Source organism: Abramis brama, assembly GCF_963993115.1.
Source record: "Abramis brama genome assembly, chromosome: 9".
Lineage (NCBI taxonomy): Eukaryota > Metazoa > Chordata > Actinopteri > Cypriniformes > Leuciscidae > Abramis > Abramis brama.
In genome coordinates this window covers 29,680,291-29,703,398 of record NC_139971.1, presented here as the reverse complement: position 1 = coordinate 29,703,398, position 23,108 = coordinate 29,680,291, and the positions used below count along the sequence as shown (strand labels likewise).

The 23,108-nt window shown below is 38.3% G+C and overlaps 1 protein-coding gene across 1 annotated transcript in view; it reads left to right on the top strand.

The window, feature by feature from the left end:
• The first annotated feature begins 2,020 nt into the window (after positions 1 to 2,020).
• The window catches only part of tspan9a (tetraspanin 9a), an 84,187-nt gene continuing 63,099 nt past the window's right edge, over positions 2,021 to 23,108 (top strand). The window contains exon 1 of the mRNA XM_084124400.1: positions 2,021 to 2,510. Within this exon, the coding sequence (XP_083980526.1) occupies positions 2,157 to 2,510 (354 nt within the window). The 5' untranslated portion in view covers positions 2,021 to 2,156. The remainder of the gene's footprint in view (positions 2,511 to 23,108) is intronic.

The window sequence follows — 23,108 nt, the reverse complement described above, 5'->3', positions numbered from 1 at the left end:
TTTTTAAATGTTAAATAATAGTAATTGTGTATTTTTTTGTAACGAAAAATGCATAAAAAATAAGGCTTTTATGAAAACACTGAATAAAAAATTGCTTACCAACACACACATCATTCACAATTGCTAAATTGGGTTAAAATAGAAGGCTCCGAGTGATACTAAACGAAGAGCCCTAAGAGCCGGCTCTTCTAAGGGAGCCGAGCCAAAAGAGCCAAATCTTTCACAGCCAGGAATATGGGGGGAGTACTCTGGGTTCGGGCCGAATACCGAGCCCGGAGCCCTCTCCTCGGACAGCACGCCAAATATGCATTTATTCTATCTGACTTATTTGTAAGTGTGAACTCGTAAATCCAAGTATGAGCAATGGGGTTGATTGGAGAGATTGGGGCATGACTCAGGTCAGACTCAAACCTGGGACCCTGTAAGCCTATTATATTTTTATATAATATAATATTTTATATTTTATATTATTTTACTGTACTATATTTAGCAAAGATGATTTTGCATTCTCTTTTGATTATGAGGAAAATATTTTGGTAAACTTTCATTTAGCCTTATAGCAATTATTCTTTGGATTTGGAAGTGATAGTCCGTCCGTAAATATTTTCTATTAAGTTATTAAGCCAACACATCACTTTAGTTTCTCTAACAAAAGCTAGATACTGAAATTGAAAAACTTAAATTGCCAAATTAACTATTTTCTTGACTTATGAACTCTTTTAAAGGAAATTGGAACTATGCACATTTACAGTCTACAGTATGTATAAAACACATGTTTGGTGTGAGTGCACAGCAATGCATCAGGTACTCAAGTTTCGTGTTCAAGCAACTATCCAGTGTCAATGCTTAAAATGGTGCCATAATTCCTGAGGCTGATCCACTGCCAGTTTATCCATGCTTCTTAAACGGCAATGGGAGAGTATAGATAAAGGGTTTTACAGTAGTAAACACCTGTCACACACCAACCTCCAAATATGATCACAGGTTTCGTATCACTGCCACTTTTCTGTAAATATCACATAGTAATATTTGATTAACCCATGAATGTAACTTACGGATTAAATTATTAAATTCAGATCCTTATTTTTGCACTTATTGCAACTCAAAGCTCCTTGTTTTTATGAACATATCCACAGTCCCTTGCAATAGACAAATGTGCAGCTGCGTGCTTGGTCTCATATTCATCTCCCAGCCCCATCCAACCCCACCATTCCTCCCCCGGTCCCACTCCCCCTCCTCCCTCGGTCCCACTCCTCTTCAATCAGCTCATGATTTTTTTAATTCATCGTAGCCCTCCCAGACTCGCCCCTGGCCAGTCAGCACAGTTGACAGCACTGAACATGTATAGGCATAAAGCACAGGGATGATAAGCACATTAAAGCTGCTGTATTGGCTAGGGGAGGGGCTAGCACCAGTAGCTGCTGCCCTATTGGTGATCTGAGTGGCAGGGGAGGGGCTGAGAGGAGTACAGGCAGAGAGAGAGAGAGAGAGAGTGAGGTGAGAGCTTTGCGCTAGGTTGGGAGGGAATGCCCACTAGATGCGGCTGCTGATAATAGCGTGAATCAGCACCAGAGCAGTGATTGAGAGCACAGTCAGAGAGAGGAGGAGAGGAGCAAGGAACAGAATGTGGTGCCGGAGAGTGGTTAAATCAGAGCAGCGTGATTGATTCAGGCAAACAAGGATAAAAAAAAAAGGGAGATCTAGAGAGTCTCTCGGAGCGCAAAATCCTGAGAGGAGAACGGGGGTGGAAGTTAGAAGGCTGTGGGAAGTCATCAACTGAGGTCAGCAGGCAGGAGTGTGGGATCGAGCAGCAGCTGAACCAAGCCGGACATTGCTTGGGCTGGGGGTGGACACTCTTTTAGAGGGGTAAAGAGGGACGTAGGGTGAAGGAATACTGCTTAAACTTCAGTTACACTCAACGTGCACCTGCTCGTGGGAGTAATGCTTCTGGATATTACAGCAAGGCTACGGTGCAAGCTGCCACTAAAGCGATTTTGCAAAGCCACTGTCTGATTGACCTAATCCTGCTCTTTTGTGTGAAAAAGAAAGACTAGTATTTCTGGAGCACTAGAGCACAAGTTCAAGGTTCTGCTCAAGGGCTATTCCAAGAGACATGCTAGAGAATGAAATAAAGAACGCGGCTTCCGTTCCAGAGCATGGAGAAGTCAAGTAGCGAGGAATCCGCCATCCACCGTAGCCCCTCAGTGGACAGCCACGACTCAGACTTTGCCCAAGCCTCCACCTCCGGGCTGCCGTTTGGAGGACGAGGCTTTACCGCCGGCGCCTTTTACGGGTCCACTGGCCCACGTGCACAAACTGCTGCTCAGAGCGGGGCGGCTGGCGACGACAAAAGCAGTAATAAGTACAAGGCTCCTAAAGGCAGCAAATACGTGGTCTTTTATCTGGATCTATCCTTTGTGTTCCTTCTAGAGTTCAAGAAGTGCAACATGGCCAGAGGCTGCCTGTGCTGTCTGAAATACATGATGTTTGTCTTCAACCTCATCTTCTGGGTAAGTCACGCTTTGAATTTTCTTCTGCTCTGTTCTCCCTTTACAGGTAGTGAGGTACTGAAAATTTGCGGCCACTTGATGGTCAGAATTATTTTACTTGTTCTCTGATGGCAACAAATATACATTGAGATGTCATGGTGCATGCTCCTCAGAGTGCCCCGTGCCGGTACTGGGACTTTTCTGTCATGTGTTTTTCCAATGTTACGTCAGGCTAGCCATGCTCTCATTTACGTACTCGCTACTATTTCTGGCTGCCTTTGAGTCTCCTGGGGCACCCTGGGAAAACTGTGCCACACTCCTAGAATGGGTTTAGCTTGCGACTTGCTTTGATGAGTTGCTGTGATGTTTACACAAGGATCGTTAGAAAACAGTCCATGTTTTCTCTTTAATCACATTCAATTAAAACTCTTAACAACTGTGAAGTTTGTTGGGAACTGAAGTGAGAGAGATTTGTTTTCAACTTATTCAGTTAAATGCATTTACATTTGTATTGCTTCAATGGACACTCAATTTATGGTGTTTGTTTAATTTTGCTCATTCATTTTATTCATTTTTGGTATTATATGGCTTACTGTTGATTTATGAGCATGGTCAGTCAGTTTGAAAAGGGCATGTTTTTGTGAAGCATATCTCAGAACGATGGAGGTAGTGGATTAAAAGCTGATGGGGGAGAGTGTGTGGAGGACATTAGGCTAAGTCTTTTGTGCAGAGGCACTCATGCATAAACGTTAATCGCGTAAGCTAACAAGGTTCGCCTCGCACTCGTACTCTCAGAAAGTAATATCTGGGGCGCATCTGGGGCACTATTAGAGGTCTGAAGTCTGACACTGCATAAAATACTTCCCTCATCTATCCACCTCTCTGTCTATGACAACAAAAAGAAATGTGAGCTTCATACAGATTAAATACAGAGCTTCAGTAAAATCCAGCTAAGTTGTGAAATGTAGTACAGTACGGGTAGCCCGAGACTTGTTTTGATCTTGGCAGAGGTATAAGTCTAAAAGGTGTGTGTGCAAAGGAGAACAACATGTGACAGTGTTGAAGGGCAGGTAATAAAATTGTTTATCATGATGCTTGTGTGATCTTTTTTCACCAGAGATTAACCCAGAGTGACACCCCCATGGGTGCTTTCGCAGTTCAGCGGGGCATTAACCCAGTCTGTGGCTGTGGAATTGTGGTCAAGGGTTGTGAGCTTTGCTATGACACTTTCAGAAAGATCTTGAAATATCTTGCTCTTTAAAAAACAAGGGCTATAGGTTAGTTTTGTGTGTCTGTGCGCATGAGTAGTTGCAGCGAAAACCACCTTGTCCTCTGGTGATGCAGCTCCTGCTGAGAGATAATTTAGATGTTCTGGTGGTAATTTTCTTTTAATGATTCCTCACACGACCTGAATTGAGTCCCATGAGGTCGTTCCAACATGGGCAGCAGTCAAAGTCCTTGAACTATGCGTGTGCAGTTACCAGCGTGTGAGTGTGATTTAGAGTTACGACATTCCTCAGAGAGTGATGGCGATCGAAGCTTGGTGATCTCCATAGGAGAGTGTGTATCATGACACCCCTGTGACCACGCTCCTCGTGCTTTGGTGCTCCAGGAATTGCAAGGTTACCATTCTGTGGAATGCCGAAGCCTGTCACCCCATCCGCTTTAGAGAACCAGGTGCTGCCGCCTGCTGCCTCTTCACAGAGCTTACGGTTGTAACTCAAGGCACTAGATAAATAGAAGCATGAACCTCAGACGTGTCATCAGGCTCCTGTACAGGACTTCAGCAGTTGCTTGTGACCATCTGGCTTGTCTTTCTTAGGTGGATTAGCTTGGTTTGAGCTGGACAGCTTCATCACAGATTAGAGCATTTAGTGGTGAGCTTTGTTACACCATGCTGTGTTCCTGATTCTGTAATGGGTCAGTGCTCACCATGTCTATATGACCCACTACTTTTTTATTTTATTCATGAGAAATGCTTCATAATTTGCCCTAGTGGCACCAATTGGAATGTCACAAATACTACTTGACAAGAAACTGCTGTAACTACTTGTCTTTTCAATTTACATTTAGTCATTTTAGTCAGTTTTGAACTGTTGCTGTTTGCAATGTAATACATAGTGTGTTGTTATTGTACATATATTTTGTATAAATATATGTATCTTTAATATTTAACTTATTAATATTATTTTATTGTTTTTTGTTTGTTTTTGTTTACCATTTTGTTAAGCACATTTCACAATAGATTTCCAATGCTTTAAAAAAACGATTGCGACCCTCAGCAACATGCCCCAAACATTCAGTCCCACCATTTATATTGGTATCTCTGAACATTAAGCTGTGATAAAGTATTTTTACAAAAAATTGCATCAGCTTCCATTACATCATTTAATTGTTAATGAATATCGATTGGTTATTTTTGATTGGGCTACATGTACCTTCTCATAACGGCATCAGCCTCTCAGATTCAGATAAGCTCACCAGATTCATTACAACCTCATTTATTTCTTGTGAGCTGATGTAATTTGTCTATATCATTCGAATCATGCTGAACCATATTTCACAGGAATATTTCAGTGACTCTGTGCTGTTTTTGTTTTGTTTTGTTTTGTTTTGTCCTTCTCCTATCCTATTACCGTCTTACGGCTGGCTAAAGCATTACATCAGGATGCCCCACAACATCCTTTGTAAAAGACTGAATGCACTGCCTCATTTCACCGCAATTATCATATGACATCAAACATATTCTTATTCAAACAATACTGCCACCTCAGCAGTTTTCTCCAAAGGCGTGCTGCTCCTTATCAAAGCTGCTGCCTCTTTGCAGTTTCTGAGTTTCACTCCAGGGATTGCAGGGGATTTATCTCCCATTTGGTCCAAGGTAACAGAAGATTAGGATGTCTGTCGATTTAATCAACTAGGTTGACATTTTGGAGTTTGAAATGTTGGTGTCGGTGGGTGCTTCTTTGAAGCTCACAAAGTGAGTGGCAGTCTCAGGGTACTTTGGAAAGGAAAAGGTGTGTGCTGATGTCGAACAAATGAGCAGTAGAGTGGAGGTCTACACTGCGGCAGTTACACTCACCCTCCACCCCCCCTACTAGCGAATGTCTGTTTTCCTATAGATCTTCCATCCAGGGTAGCAAATCTATTTTTTTCTTTATCTCATTCATTCTTTTACTTCATTCTTCTGCGTGAAATCCATTTAAGAGCTTTAATCACTCTTTCCAGCAGGATTTTCTTTGTTTTAGCAAGCTTTCATAAGTCTGTTTTTTACCTTCAACACTTTCTCCTGGCAAGTGTGCTAATCCGCACCTTTTATTCTGAGAAATCTTTCTATCTGTCCATCTATCTATCTATCTATCCATCCATCCATTCATCCATCCATCAAAATTTGTTGCTTATTAGCATGCATATTAGTAGGATATTGGCTGTTTATTAGTACTTATAAAACACATATTAATGCCATATTCTGCATGACCATATTCTCATCCCTTAATCCTACCCAGTACCTAAACTTAACAACATCCATACTAACTATGAATAAGCAGTAATTAGGAGTTTATTGAGGCAAAAATCATGGCCAATAATTAGTTAATAGTGAGAACTGGACCTTAATCTAAAGTGTGACCAAAAATTCTCAATGAATTATAAAATTAAAAATAAATAAATAAATACAAATCAGGCTAAGCTCTAATTTGCTAATTTTCTGACCAGATAAAATAAAATAAAAAATGTTTGAATGAGTGTTGGGTAAAACATGAAACTTCACACCGCTAACAAACTGCAATCTTTACACACTTTGTGAAGAAAAAAACAGCAAATGAGTTCTACACGAAGACGATTGTATTGCGGCAACTACCACGACAAGGAGTTCACCGTTTGAACAAATAATAAACCACTTTTGTCGATCGTTGCCACAGTATTGTCCTTTACATTTAGAACTGCTTTGCCTTTTTTTGTCTGCACTGCGAATTTAATGTTAATTGGATGCGACAGATTTGTAATTAGTCCCAATTTGAGCATCTGATATAGTTGTTTACCACATTCTTTCCTTAACATAATTTACTTGGCTGCTTAGTTTTCTGCGTATCTGGGGGAAATTCTCTCAATAAGTGCATCTAGACCTTCGATTTCCTGTACCGTATTGCCTCCTGTGTCTCCTGGAAGGGTTCATTAGCTCCGGGATCTGGTTGGATCAGTTGGAAATGTTTTTCTTTACAGGGGGCATAACATTGTGAAGTGGTTAAGAATCTTTATATAGAATTAGTTCTGCACAAACTTACATTACTTAAATACACAATAATTAAAGCTATTGTGACTGTTAATGGTCTAGTTTTCTCTGTATTTGTACCTTATTTGTGTTTGTTTTTTTGTTTTTTTTTACTTCCAGAGATGCATGCATTGCTTAACCATCCACTTGGCCTGAAGCCCAGAGGTAGTGATCTGATAAAGGCCTGCTTAGTAGTGGACTTGAGGCAGTAGGCATTGTGGCCTTCATTTTAAGAGTTTGAGCCAATTCTCAGAAACAGAGCGGGTCAGATTTTGCCCTTTCACTTCTGCCTCTGATTCATAGCAGCTCATGGCCCAATTAAAAATAAATTCACCCTAACCTAAGGGCAATATATGTTCTCATATCTCCATAACACCTTGAGAGACATTTCAGTTGATTAATTTGTCTTTTTTTTTTTTTTTTTCCTCTCTGAGGAAATAACTTTACCTGTACCGAAATAAATCAAAGAGCAGTACAGGGCATATCGAAGGCAACCGTAGAAACACAGACCTATCTGTCAAAATCTTAACTGTTCTTTTTTAAGACCTTGATGAATTGTGTTTTTAGAAATATAGCCTAGGGCATTCAGCACCTTCTTTCAGTGTTTTATTAGCTGTTGTAATCCTGCTGAAGTGTCATGTAATGCAGGAACTAAGTAAGTGCTGCATGGGACTGTTTTGTCAGTGTCTTGTACCATAAGCATCATGTTATTTAAAAAACAAATGCGTGATGGGTGGGGTTTGGCTCATGAATATTAATTATGCAATTATAGGTTAGCCTAGTTGTCCTCTCTGATTTGTTGAATTTAACACTTATCTGTAGCTGATATAACAATTTGGCACAGGCTTCTGTTGGGTATTTTGTCATTTTATGTATCCATCTGCAAGTTTCAAAGACTGGGCTTTCCATTGAACTCTTTTTTTTTTTTTTTTTTTTGCATTTCAAAAAATATGTAAAAATACATTTAGGCGTATAATGATAATAAACAAATGAAATATAATAAAAAAAAAAAAAATGCATTTATTCATTCTCTGGCATATGTTAAATGACACTGAAATTAAACAAACAATAATGACTTCCATATAATTTTTTGTCTTTATTATATTTAGGTGTTTCTGTTTCTCAATTGGTCTAGAGCATGCAACACCAAGATTTTGGTTGCAAGTCAGTTAATCAGCATTTTGTGTAATTGATTAATACTTAAATGAATTGGCAGCCCTACTTAAAATACAATCATTATCTCCAAAAAGGGTGAAGAAGGTGATATTTTTTTGTTAGGCCTGTTTGTAATATGTGAAATGTGTCAGGCAAGTGCAAACGATCTCTTTAAAGTGTTAGTTCACCCAAAAAAAAAAATTCTGTCATTAATTACCCACCCTCATGTCGTTCCAAACCCGTAAGATCATCTTCGGAACACAAATGAAGATATCAGAACGCCGGCTTTGTATTAGCCAACTCCTGCATCAGCATCACACGCAAGTGTCATGGTGCTCACGTGAACAGCGTCTGCGTTCTGATGTAGAACCCGGAAACGCTGCACTGTGGTTACAACATAAACAGCATAGGAGACTGACACAGAAGAGAAGAAATTCTTCAATAAAGTAGTTATTTTTGTTTGTTTTTTGCACTCAAAAAGTATTTTCGTCGCTTCATAACATTAAGGTTGAACCACTGCAGTCACATACTATTTTAACTAGGTCTTTACTACCTTTTTGGGGTGTGAAAGTGGTTGTTGCGTTGCTGTCTATGGAGGGGTCAGAAAGCTCTCACATTTCATTAAAAATATCTTAATTTGTGTTCCGAAGATGAACGAAGGTCTTACGGGTTTGGAACAACATGAGGGTGAGTGATTAATGACAGAATTTTCATTTTTTGAGTGAACTAACCCTTTAATATTATTTTCTATATTATAATCTGTTTATGGAGGACAATATAGCATCTCATTATAATGACTGTTATGGCATATCTTTTTATTTGATAAAAATCAGACACTATCACAATACTCCTTCAGTATTAGTGCAGTTACCTCATGGATGCTCATTCAGGACACATGGAAAGCTGGAGCTCCGCAGGAGCACCAAATGTGTGTCGGAAGGAGAGCCCACTTATTGACTTTTATGAAATGCTAAAAATAGCAGGATTAAATGTGCAGCATAGCACTTTGAATCTAATATTAATTTAGCCTACTTTTTCCTGAAAAAAAAAAGCCTGGGAAGCAGCCCTCCATTTGAACAAGATGATTTTAGCAGGAAAGACAAAGTCATATGGAAGATGTCATGGCTCATCAAGAAACATTTTCTGATAATGACATCATAGCACCTCTGAGGACCACAAACCAGTTGAAATGAAAGGCAAAGCTGCAGCCCGCTGCTCAGAATGAGGCTGTTTAATATCTTTGTATGCATTCATTTGCAATTTATTGAAATTAACTGACCGTACTCCATTTTACTGTGGGGTAATATCACATCTCACAAGCTGTTGGGTAAATTTCTGCATGTTGGTTTTGGAGGTAGCTGAAACTATCATCATTATACCATGTGACTATGAAGTGGTTTGAAATGGTTCCTTCAAAGTCATTCTTGATTTAGTCTTTCATAGATCATTCCTGAGTGGGGAAACTTTCACCATCCTACCCCCAGCTCAACCAATGGCAGATGAATCAATGCTAATCTTCACCTAACCTGCAAATGAATGCAGATTGCAAGAGTAGCATGCCCCTGTCAGCACTTTCCCTGTCACCTGCAAGCAAATTATGCAGGAAATCGATGCCAACATGTCAGATCGTGCCTGACTCTCCCAGCTTGCACTTTTCACCTGGTGCTGGGATATGACACCAGAGCTTGTCTTGGTTACTGTTGTGCTGTTTAATTAACAGGAAAGTGGATACTTAATGGGGCATCAGCAACTGGAGAACTGCATTTTTGACAGGGTTGTGAGAAATTCAGAATGAAAAGTTCTCCCTTTTTAATTGATGAATATTAATATGAATTTGAATTGAATTGTCCACACCTAACAGGAAGTTAACTTGGAGTTTAAATTGAAATGCCAGGTCTGTCTATCTATCTTTTATCGCATTTTATCTATCATTGTATCATTTGTCTATCATTATATGGGTCTATCTTTCAATCGATCATTTTATTGTTCAATCTCTCATTCTAATTTTTTATCGTTTTTCTATTTGTTGTATGTCTATAAACCTTAAAACTTCAAGGCTTTAAAAAAAATATATATATATTTTCGAACATGTCTTGTGAAGCCAACAATTAACTTTTAAATGCATATCTCGGGTCTTAGGTTACCCAGGATATCATTCACTACCCTCCTCCTCATTCATTTTTTTAAAGTTAGACCTCAACCTTCTTAGTATATCTCAATTAATTCATTATAAACAATATAGCAAGAAAAAATATATAAAATTATAAAATAATAATTTTTTTGTAAAAATCGTATAGGGTTGCTGGTGTGTTAGTATTTTTTTTTTTTTCTTTGCAACAATAATAGAATTTTTTATCACTGAGTAAGTGCAATTTTTATGCACCTTTATCCCACAAGGTGGCCATGTCTGATACTCAATGATGAAGTGACGTTTCAGTCATGGTTATCACAGGCAGAAAACAAAAGAATAGGAAGTATCATCAGCAAAACTTGAAATGGCTCAGCGATTTACTGCAGAGCAAGTACTGAACGCAATCAAATATTAGAGTCACTGTCATTTGATGGTGGATCTGGTGAAGAAGCTGTCAGTGATCAAAATATTGATTTTGAAGATGTTGAAAATGATAGTTTTGAGAATATGTAGAATATAATATAATAGAGAATATAAGATCGCGAATATGAGCCAGATGCTGAATGTACTGGGAAATGAACTCTGATGATGACAGTTATGATGGTATAAAACATCTGCTCAAACTGAACCCTTCTAAGCTCCAAAAAGTAACAAAATATAATTTATTTTATTCTTCCACAATTGTTACTCTAATATCAGGAGAATTTTATATTATCACAGCACGTAGAGATCCAACTGTGTTAGATATAGATTTGGATCGCTAAAGACCCGAATATGTAATAATGGTTGACATTCATGCATTTCAGGGTTAAAGTTCGTATGCTTTTCTAGTTAAAATTTAGTTGCAATTTTTTTTTCTTTTTATTCCACTTTTTCAAGTTCAAATTTGAATTGAAGCTACTTTACCACAATTCAAATTCAAGAATTGAGTCTGAATTTAAAAAAGCATTCTCAGTTCAATTCTGAATTGCCCCTGATTTTGTGATGTCTCAAGTGACCCAAAGCGGTTGTGTAAAGCCTTCCTTTCAGTCAAGCGGGAATTTTCTGCTGCAGGGTAATGATGAAAGAACCTCCAGCATCTCCTCCACCATAAGGTCACCCAGAAGGCTTATGCTGTCGTTATCGGAATCTTCACTCTGTGTCCCTTGTGCAAAAATCTCAATTAGATCTATTACTGTAGCTGTGATTGCATTCCTACCAAAACCTCAAAGGTTTTGTGTTCGGATCCTTTATTTTTCAGAGAAAAAAACTCTCAGATTCAACCCACGGCAGTCTGTTTTGGCTCCCTGGGGCATCATGCATTCAGTTGACAGGTTTTTGCACAGCTTTTTGATAAGGACCATTCTGTGTGCATTCTGGAGTCGGTTGTTGTCACTGTCGGAATGAGAATAGACTCCAAGCTCAGCATGGATATGGGCCCTTTCCAATCACACTGTGAACGCCAGACACCGTGGTGTCAGCCTTGAGTAATGAAGACTATATGAATGGCCAAATCATTATTGTGGTCATATTGTTTAGTCTTATAAACCTTCCATGTTATATTTCACCTCCTGATCATGGTGCGTTGGGAATGAAGTTAAATCGAACGTGATCTGGGAGGTTAAAAATGACCTGGCATGAATCATCGCTCTACTTTCATGATTATTATAAGTAGGATAATTCTATTAGATGGTAAGCTGCCGTCTTGCTTAATCTTCCCCACTTTACAGCTCACGTCAATCAAAATGACTCTCTGGAAGTCCCAAGGCTGAATCTTCCAGATGTCTCAAATTATTCTATATTTTAATTAAAAGCTGAATGTTTGCATATGCAGTGAATTGTGCTTGAATAGAGTGCAGCGGCCCTAAAAAACGTTAAAAATCTAAACTCTGAAAAATTTTCTGAGCTGTGTTTTTTTTTTTTTTTTTTTACTGACCTTGCACATCCTAATCAATGCATAGGCATCCCACCGTCTTGTCACTTCACTCTAAATTAAATTATGCTCAATCAATAAAGCCCTGCATAAAGCAACATTATGGTTTTGAATAGCTCTGCTTTTCACAAATGATGGAATTGTATGTGTTTTTCAGCTGCTACTCTCTCTAGGGGAGCCCGAGGTCGACCGCAGCATCCAAAGCAGATATAGTGAGTGAGTGCATATAGTGAGATCTCATTTAACAATTTGTTGTCCATTACTTTGAATCTGTATCCAGGGGTTTTCTTTAACCCACAAACGATTGATCATATAGGTTTACTGCAAATAAGACAGATGCCACCTATTTAACTGTATAATTACTTGATTGAAAACGCACTCTTCCTCCAAACAGATGCTACAATTGCTCGTATTTGACTTTTAAAAGCAACCAGGTGTGCATAAAATATGATTCTGCTTGGATTACAGACATGACCTGACGAGTGCCAAGAAAGAGCAGCTTGAGGTGGATCGTTTCATAAGCTAATATGGGAACACAAACCCACGAATGAGCTCACACTCAAGTTAGTTTGGAACGTGACCTCTGCACTACTTGACACCCACATAATCATGAGTCTTGAAAACATTTTCACACAGTGGAAGAAAGTTGCATCTCATTGCTTGAAGAGATTTGTGAATATTTTTCATCTTGGTCTCTTTGGAAACTTTAACCTCCAACATTGTTATTCTATGTCGATAATAACCGCTCACTGCCTATGATAGTCTTTGGCCAGTCTTTTTTTCTGAGAGGTCTCTGAAAAGACTTCTGTACCGGCTGTAACTGTAGTTTAAAGTCTCAACTATCAGCACAGCATAACTGAGAAAACACTGGATCTTTTTGTTCCCTTTTAATTTATACTGTTTTGCTCAATTGAAATGATACAGCAGGAAAGCACTTTTGTGTTTTAAAGGAAATAGGTGGCCATTTCAGTAATTAACTGATCAGAATGACAGAATTCACTCAGTTCGTTTTATCATTTTGTCATAAAGGTGTTTCATACTCCCATAAATCATTCTTTATTAGAAAACAATTTGCTGCAAGCTATAAATGACACATCCTCTCCAAGTGACTGATCTCATTTGATTAGACAGGGAAGGTATGTTTGTAAGTTTCTGGTAGAATGCTCATCCTCCATAAAGATTTAATGATGTTGAAAAATGTATGGAGTAAAAAAGAACAATGGCCAGTTGATTAACAGAATCAAATGCAGCTTAATTTGCTCTTAGAGTGAAGTAGTTAGCAGAACTTTGCTGACTGTACTTTTCATCATTTATTGCATGATGTTATTTTCTCTAATTACTAGGGTTGGGTATCGTTTTTTTGTTTTTTTTTCGATAACGGTGTCTGAACCGATAGTTAAAAAAAAAAGAAGAGAGAGAGAGAGCTTCAAAATGATGGTGAATGACATTAAAAATAATAATAATAAAAAAATGCTTCAAATTTAATATATTAGAATTTTAAAGTAAATATATAAATACTAGTCTAAATACAAAACACAAAAAAATTACATAACAATTTACAATAAAACCTAAGCCACCTAACCCAAATACAATAATTTAACACTAAATAACATTACAGTACTAATAATAGCAAAGTAGTCTGTATTCTTGGTATGCTACAAACTAGCTTTAAATTTCAGCAATTCTTTTTACATTTTTTGACTTCTCTGACAAAACACGACACCTCTCCTGACTTATTCCATGTCCTGCAAAAGGTGAGCATTATTTTAGAACGCATCACTTTAAATGCGTTAGTTGTGAAACCCCTCATGGAATAAGAACATCATGTTTACAACTATGGCAATGAGCGCTCAGGATCAACTGAAGGCTGGATTTTCACAAGTATGTGAAGTTCACGGATCCATTGTTGCAGTAAATGTGCATGTTCTTGAATTAATAATTTATGAGATGTACGCCGGTCTGTTATTGTAGGGACATCGACTTTACATTTTTCACACTAAACATGACGCGGAAAAAAATTGGTTGCGTTACATGTCAGTCAGTTAGTCCTTGGCTGATATTTTTATTCTTAAACACATGTAAGTGAATGTGTTTTGTCATTTAAGAAACCTTTATAATGATCATGGTTCATGTTAGTTGATCTATAACGCACAATGGGCGCCATTTAGTATGCACCGCAGTTCAGAGAATTGAATCTGTCAGATTTAGGCCTACAACACGTCAATTTATCCACTTCTCGCGAAATGCATTAAAGTAAGTGGCTGGTGAAGTGTGAGAAGAATAGAGTAAATTTTATAGTTACCTACACAATGTGTATCTAAACACGTCGTATTATAATTGGGTTAACTAGTGATCACATGCGGTGATGATGCTTCTTAAGTCCATTTCAGAGAACTAGAGGGCAAAAATTTCAACCGACAGCTGAGGCATTTAAAAGTGGCACCGAAATGAGGCACTGAAATCTGTGTTTTGATTCGGTCTGGTTACACACCGGTTACTTAGGTACCGGCTCTATATTGGTGCCCGGTTTCGGTACACAACCCTACTAATTACCTCAAAGTGCTCATTTCACAATTAGTATAGTTCTGTCATGACAACTCTCATGACAATATATCTGCTACGCCGCTGCTGCTGCTTTTATTGCTGCTGCTGCTACTGCTGTTGATTTATGCTGCTGCAGAGCAAGTACAGGACTTGCTACTGCTAATACATACACGACACGCTGCTGTGAGCAAGTAAGACATGCTGCTGCTGTACAATATAGCGTACATGAATTTTCCCTAACAGATCTAAACAGGTGGAGCTGGGGAAGGTGTAGACAGGGTTTCTGAAAGCGCGCTGCAGTGCTAAGGCAAATGCTACCCATGTATTTGAAGGTTGAGCAGCGAGCTCATTGGCTACTGATACGGCAGGAACCAATCAGCTGTACCCTCTCGATAACGATGTGATTATGAACAGGTGAGTAAAATGACCTATTAGCCTGCACCATCTAGAGTTTCATGCCAGAACTTTGTATTTGTTTGACTGCATAACTGTGCGTCCTAACTAAGAGTAAAGTGACAAGTAGCTGTAAGTCTCTCAAGAGTAGCTGGAAATCTCTCAAGTAAGATTTGTTTAACTGTTTTAAATGAAGTCACCAAGGCTGCATTTATTTGATAAAAAACACAGAGAAAAACAATAATATTATAAAATATTATTCAAATTTAAAATAGCTGTTTCAAAATACTTTAAAGTTATTCCTGTGATCACATGTGATCGCAGTGTCACATGATTTTGTCATTCTAATATGCTGATTTGATGCAAAAAAATAAATAAATATATATATGTGTATATATATATATATATATATATATATATATATATATAGTTATATATATTGTTATATATATTGTTATATAATGAAAGTAATGTGAGATTAATTGTATTATCTCTTAGTCCATCATGCATTTTGACTGTTCATGTTGCCCTTTGAGCTGCCTTTATGTGATGTTACAGTTCCACAAATGAATAACCAGTGAGCAAAGGTCAGAGAGTACATCAGGCACCAACCTTAACATAGGCAAATGGCCCTGGATAATTGGGTCAATAGCAATTTATGATGCCATTCTCCAGAAATATCAGTGGACAGCTGGGCAGGATGTACTGTAACTAGAGAGGCTACAGGAAAGGGCAAATGCGATGTAAAGTCATCCCGCTGCCTCACGTGTGCTCAATTGACATATTCATCACCGGCCTTGACGCATGATGGAAAAGATCCTCTCCCAGAGTGACCATTGAGCCTAAAAGCAACTCTAAACTGCTTCACCAGCAAGAAAGAGATGTAACAAACACTGTAATCTGACTCACATTCTTAGTAGCATGTAGAAATATGGAGGAGAGATGACAGAAATACCTTTTTGAGCTCCCATCAACGTATTTCAGTGCAACAGCGCTTTAATAGCATGGCAAAGCTTTTGCACAGCACTACAGGGAATTTCTGGTTGAACACAGTCATTTGAAGCCCCAAGAGAGAAATCTCACTTTTTCTAGCGCTTCTGTCTAATCTAAGGCCTCAGGAAGAGGAATACTCAATTGTTTTATTCAGATTTCTTCCACTTAACTGTGCTTAATATGGGGAGGGAAATCTCTCAGCCAACAGGACTGAAGGAATCAGCGATTGAATATAAATAAAATTGAAGAAGTGCTGTGCACTACATGACTGATAGTATGTACTGGAGACACCCCTTCTAATCAGGTTTCTAGACCAGGGGTTCTCAACTTTGGCCCTCAAGGTCCACTTTCCTGTTTTGCTCCACCCCAATATACCCCAATTCCACATACTGGAATAAGCAAACTAATCAAGGTTTTCAGGATTTGCTGGAAAGTTACAGCCAGGTGAGTTTGATGGTTTGAAGGTTATAGAGATAAAGGCTGCATCCAAAAGCTAAGGCAGCTGAAATCAGATTTGTGGACTCAGTAGAAGTCGGACTGACTTCTGTGGCAGCATAACGGTTTAATGAAGTACAACAAAATAGAGAGAACTTTGATGATAACTAAGCAAATATTTATTTACTAGAATACTAATTTCTTGCAATATGACATCAAAAGTGGAAAACATTGGTCAAACATGTACATTTGCACAAACTGCCAACCAAATACAACGTTCAGACACCATCTTTATTATTTAGCTTAACTGTCACACAATGAAAAACACAGGATATCCAAGGCGGAGAAGGATACATCTATGCTGCCTTCAAAAATCGATCAGATGAAGGTATCTCATGAGACAAGAAGTGGAGCTAACATTGGATTCGGACGTGCCTTGATGCCTTCCTACCTTGGAATGCATCCACCGAAGGCTGCAGTTTTAAGCTTTAGGATGCAGCAAAACTCTGCAGGAAAGTGGACCTCGAGGGCCAAAGTTGAGAATGCCTGGTCTAGACATCTTTGTTCCAGTAGAGACAAATCTTTTTTGGCATCATAGAGAAATGTATGCTTCAATATTTGTAAAAAAAAGAAAAAAAAAAAAAAATTGATCAATGTTTCGATTTTGATTTCAATCACTATTTTGAAACAGTATTTCCTTACACACTTGTCTCTATATTTTTTGTGGCAGCCAGATTTATTGACTGCATAAAAAAACATGTGACTGCATCTGTTATTTCTTTATGCCTTTTTGAAATCTCTTCCTGTTTAGTTAGCAAATGTTCATAATGTTGAACATTGTTTTGACATGACATGACACAGCGTTCTACGTAGTGCTCAAGGTAAAATTAGTTTAAAAAATTAGTTAAAAAAACAACAACACATCTCTAAACCTGTCTCATGTTTTTAGCCACAAAAACGTTCTGTGTGAATGGCCCCTACTCTGTTTTGCCGTAACTATAGTTTGACAGGCTCTCACCATCTCTCCTGTATCCAAAATATTCCCAAACCACGGATGTTGATTTTTTTTTTTTTCAAGTTCTTATCCTGCCACGAATTTACCTTCCCTTTTTCAGTACTTTCTTCGATGTCATAACAGTAAACCCACTCTGGTCTCTCAGTGAAAACATGTTAGTGCATTTAATTTGGGATGTGTTGTTATGTCTTTATAATATCACACTTTTTATGTATATATATATATATATATATATATATATATATATATATATATATATATATATATATATATTTATATATTTATGTTTTTTATACATAAATATACCATACAGCTGACATTATATTTTAAGAGGATCAAGTGCCTTTTGAGGGGTCTATTTGGAGGTCTATTGGCAAGTTTGATAACCCCTAAAGTAGTTTGAGGGCATTGAATGGTAACAGGTCTGGAATCGGTTTTACACATACTGTGTAAATAAGTGAAGTGAATATGTGAAGAGTACTGTGTAAAAAGAAGTAGCTCAGTAAGCAGGGAGAATGAAAGAAAAAATCAGCAACAGCATGTCAATACGGCCTTGAAAACACATGTAATACAAGTGAATCGACTGATGGTTTAAAGAGTCCTGAGCAGCATTATAAATTAATTTGGCAGATGCATGTGATGGCATTTTAAATCCGAAGCCTTACGAGCAGATCCTAGCCTGACCCTGTGGAGCAGGTTAAAGGAAGCACAACACATATATGCATGAACATGGACTGCTCTGAAGGTCAAGTACATGTTCCTACCATCTTTTGCCCTTGATGCCCCCAATGTGAGTGAAATCTCTCTGGTCAGTAAGATTTCATGCATATTTCTGTCACTGTGTACTTCAGCCTTGACTAAGCGAGCAGATCCAGAGATGTTTCTTTTTCCAGAATCCTTCTGATAATACTCAAATTGTCTGGCTCACCGTCTTTTGTCATCTTTGTGTGGCCGTTCGAGCCATTAGTTGAGCACCAGGTGAGCCTCCTGAATGAAAGGTCGTGTGACATGAAAGGAAGAAAACAAGGTTTATACAAAGAAAGCTATTCACAGGCCTTGTTCAGGTTTTTTTGCAGCCCGGTTGACCTATTCTTAAGAAGACCACATCTGTGTCATGTGCCCCATGCTCTGGGAGATGAAGCAATTGTCCTTTTCTGCTATTTTGAGTAACATAATACACTAATACACACTAGCAGACTCTGATAATTTGAGGCTTAGTACATTACTGTGGTATTTGTATCAGGGCTACAGATGTTTACACTTTAGTTTCTTATGCTGTTTGTTTGGATTCTGTGGAACAAAACTGCCATGATGTCTACCTACCAGAAAGGAACCATATTAGACTATACTTTATTATGTCGGCAACATTTATATTGGGGTATAATACCTAAAGGCTGATTTATACTTCTGCGTCGGACTTACGCCAGAGCCTCTATGCTGTAGGCAACGCGTTGGTTTTCATTTATACTTCTGTGTCGTTGTCTGCGTTGACGCGCAATTATACATGCAGAGGGAGCATGTGAAACCCCAGGGAGCGGTTGTAGCCGACCAATCATAGCACTTGCGGTCCGCGTAGAAATGACGCGTTGTTACATTTTTGGAGAGGTGCACGCCAGGGTACGCTCGCAACAAATACCTACGACATAGCTACAGCAGGAGTTCGACACTGAAGTATAAATTGGGCTTAAGGCTTTGATGTTAGTAGTGTGTAATCTATTTGGTCAGTCTGCGGTTAGCATAATATGACTGGTGGCCTTTCAGTTGATCACATGCTTTGTGTAACCCTCCTTGTCAGCTTGATAAAAAGTACAATGGACAATGGATTTAGCCTCTGCAACTTCATAAAACACTGGTACAAGGTGTATTTTCACCAGTCTGGGCTTTCATGCTGTGGCATCCAATGAGTTCCAATGCTAAATGAAGCACAGTGGACCCATTCAACTTTTTTGTTCTTTTTTGTGCCAAACTTACAGCTAGGATGTTGGAGCTCGACAACTTTCATAGTAATTAGTAAGCCATTGTTCTGTGTGATGTTGCTAAGTGTTGGTTAAGGGATTGTTAGGTGGTTGGTTACAAGGGGTGGGATTTTTTTTTTTTAAACTTACCTCTCTATTTGGTATTACCTGGAACATCATACGTTTTTTTACTGCTGTGAGTCTCACTAGTGCGCCCTCCGGCTGCAAATATTATGAAACATAAATTACACATGAGCATTATCTAGAGCTAAATACTCTCATCACCCTATTTATTGGATTCTGTGTCATATTATTAATTGTGTACTATTCATATTTAAATATTATGATTAGCGACAATACTGGTACAATGTGACCCCCCTTATTAACACGATAGCGAAATTTCATTTTTTTCAATGTCACGATTATCATCAATATCGGTAAATCATAACACCCCTACTATCAATATTATATATTCATAAGGAATATATTTGTGTACTGGTTTAAATATCCAGCCATTCATAAAACATACGGTACATAAGAGTAGCATGTCCTCTCAGCTCTTACTTTTCCCTGGCTCAAACTCTGCATGCATTACATATAGACAATAGCATAGCAGGTTTCAGGGGACATCTTACAAACACTAAATAGGCTCTTGTCAATAGTATATGATAATACATGCTGCTTCTCCATTCATAGTAATGGAATGAAAACTAAGAGGCCTGGATTACAGTGCAAAAACAGCACTTTAGCATAGTAGCTGTATGACGATGAGCTGTAATCCAGGGGGTGTTTGGCGAACGTCTGCATTCGGCCTGATAAGTCAACAGAACATGGATCAGCCTGACATAGAGCCAGTAAGGATTATTGTTCTCACAAGCCAGATTTATATGTGCTGTTATCAGTGTATCCTGTTCAGTTTGTGTGTGTAGGACTATGAATTTATGTGGGCTTCCAATGACAATGACGTGCACCTCTGGGGCACCTGTGTTCAGCTTGCATAACTACTCTGTGATTCACCTACCTTGTAGCATGTCATCTCCCTGACTTTAGATGAAAATTAGCTGACAACCACCATGCTTTTCCATACTACTGGAAGTAGTGTGCTGAAATACTTTTTCTGCAAACTGCTGTCCACCATTCAAGACTGACAGGTGTAGCAAGTTGACGTAGCATCCATGACAGTCCCAAGAGCTCAAGCTACGCTTATCTGGAATCCCTCAGAGCATTTCACCCACAACTGCTTGTCTAAACACGAGAGTCAAGTTGAAAAAGCTTGGTAAACATTGCTCGCCAGAGAAGCATAACTAGCTGTGTCGTAGGCCAGCCTGTAATGACAGAACATGGTGGGCCCTCAGTACCCATCTGTATTGTATATCGATTTACTCTCGAGATGCTCTTTCAGCATGTGAAGTAGCAGCAGATGTCTTACACCATCCAAATAATGTTTTACAGCTTACTGAAGTACCGCTCTTTCTCCTTGCTCTAAGCCCAGACAGAGAAGTGTACGCTAGGGAGAGAGAACTGCGTACTTGGGACTTCTGTTGGAAATTTAACAGAATTAATTCTCAGGAGTTTAGCTAGTCTTTGGGTCAATGATGAGAACAGGTTGACTTCAATGTGCCATGGCTGACTGTCAGTGATATAAGTGTTCATCTACTGTAGTACTGTATTTGAGGCCTGTCTTCTTATAATGTATGTTAAAATAGGGATGCATGATATTTTGGTAACATATTGGTTATTGGCATTATTGGTCAATACTAAACATTTAATTGTGCTGATTAAATGCATTTTAATTCGATGTGAAACAGAATATATATATTTTTTCTTTATTGTTAAATATATATCCGAGTGAAACGGCTTCTCGAATGCAGACAATATCTAGGGCTGGACTTGTCCACCGGAATTTTATTTAATTATTGTTTTATGCTAATTGCTGCAGTTTCTTGTAAGGAGACGTCGCTGTTTTTAATTAAATATTTTTAAAGAAAATTATGTGCATGGGTAATTAGTGTATAGTAAAAATAAGAATTGGTCATTTTGTTTTCATGGTAACTTTAAAAGTGCTAATTTTCCTTATTTTTACGTACAGATTTTAGAATACCTTTGCCATCATCTAATGCACGCTTAATCTTAATCTAAAAGAAATAATAATTCAAAAGCTCTATTAATCTTTAGCAAATATAAAACTGAATGTCTTTTTTTTCATACTGTACATTATTGTTGATGTGTAAATTAAATGAACATTTAGAACAACTGATTTCAGTTTTTAGTGTTTACATTTATGAGACGATTTGACATTTTAATATCAGCCATTTAGCGGTTATCGACCATAACATGTGCCTTTTATTGGTAGCTGAATGCATGATCAAATTAGCCAAAATATTTAATAAATGAACACAGGTGTGTGAATGATGGGCATACAGTAGCTGATTGAAAGTGCGTCACTGGCAAGTAATGTGCATTCATACAGCATTTTGTTCAGTGTTGTGTGCGAGGTAAATAAATGTGAAGTGGACCATGTGATCTAAATCTGCTTATTTGACTGAAGCGTGGAAACATGATGAGGCAAAGCTTAGTGGTTTAATAATTTGCCATTATTCGTACCCAGGTTGGTGTGATGGCCTATTTGTGGTGCTGACCGGCCTGGTGTCCTGCTTATGGAACTGATAGTTGGTCAGATATTAATAGCAGAGGAGCCAGTTGATATTTCCTGAATCCTGTGTGGTTTTTAAAAAGACTCAAGGTCCATTATCATCAGTTCTCATGCGGAATATCACGCCCACATAATCTTTGTCTTATTATACCGATGGATGACTCATTCATAACAAGCACTTTGCCGACTTATTGATATGGAAATGCATTGGGATTTGTAATGAAATGAGCTGATTTGTACTTTTAATTAGCTTTTTCTTTCCTTTTTTTGTAATACAATAGTGAATTTGGATGTCTCTGTCTCTTTGCATTCACGCTTGCCCATTAGCCTCCAAGTCCTCTCTCGCAATATGGCCCTTTTGTGTTCGTAATTGACAGAGCGTTTACAGTTGACCAACACATTATAATATCCCAGCACCACTGTCACTTGGCCTCCTGGGAACTTTATAAGATCAGGTGATACTATAGCTTGTTGACTCGAAGACAATGGCTGTTCAGGAAACTGTTAGGAACTAGGGGGATGCACCGATTCAGATTTTTTACAAGAAAATGGGCCGATTCTGATACTGGTTGCCAATTTTTTTTTTTCTTTAAGCAAATTTATTTGTCGTTTAATTGCTCTATTACAGGCCAAACTGGCCTTAAACGTGTATATATAATATGCATAGTCTGACTTTAGCTTTGTGAAATTATGCTACATAAAACATAAAACTACTGACAGTAGGACAGCACTGACAGTGATTTTCGTCCGGAACAGAGATCGGCCAAAAATAAATTTTTGGCCGGTCAAACTCTAAAGGGAACACAAAAAAAGTCAAAGCATCTGCGGTGGTTTGTATGGTTTCTGTAGCTGCTCGAGTCTCTCTTTCTTGGTTGTTTGCTGTATATTTTTTCCCTCTCATTCTCCATGAATTTAACATCCCAGTAGACTTCCTCGCAATTCAGTTTGCACAGTTCCACTCTTTTGTTGTACGCCTTTGGCACTCTGCAGCATGTAATAGATTGTACTTGTTCTTTGTAGAAATGCCTGGACATGGCTTGTTTTCACCAAGTGGGCATTAAATTAAATTGAGCATTAAAACCTACACAACATTTGTTATACATTAGTTTTGAGTTCTGAGTTTGGTTTTTTTCCTCCCTCAGCTGGTCATTTCAGTAAAAGTT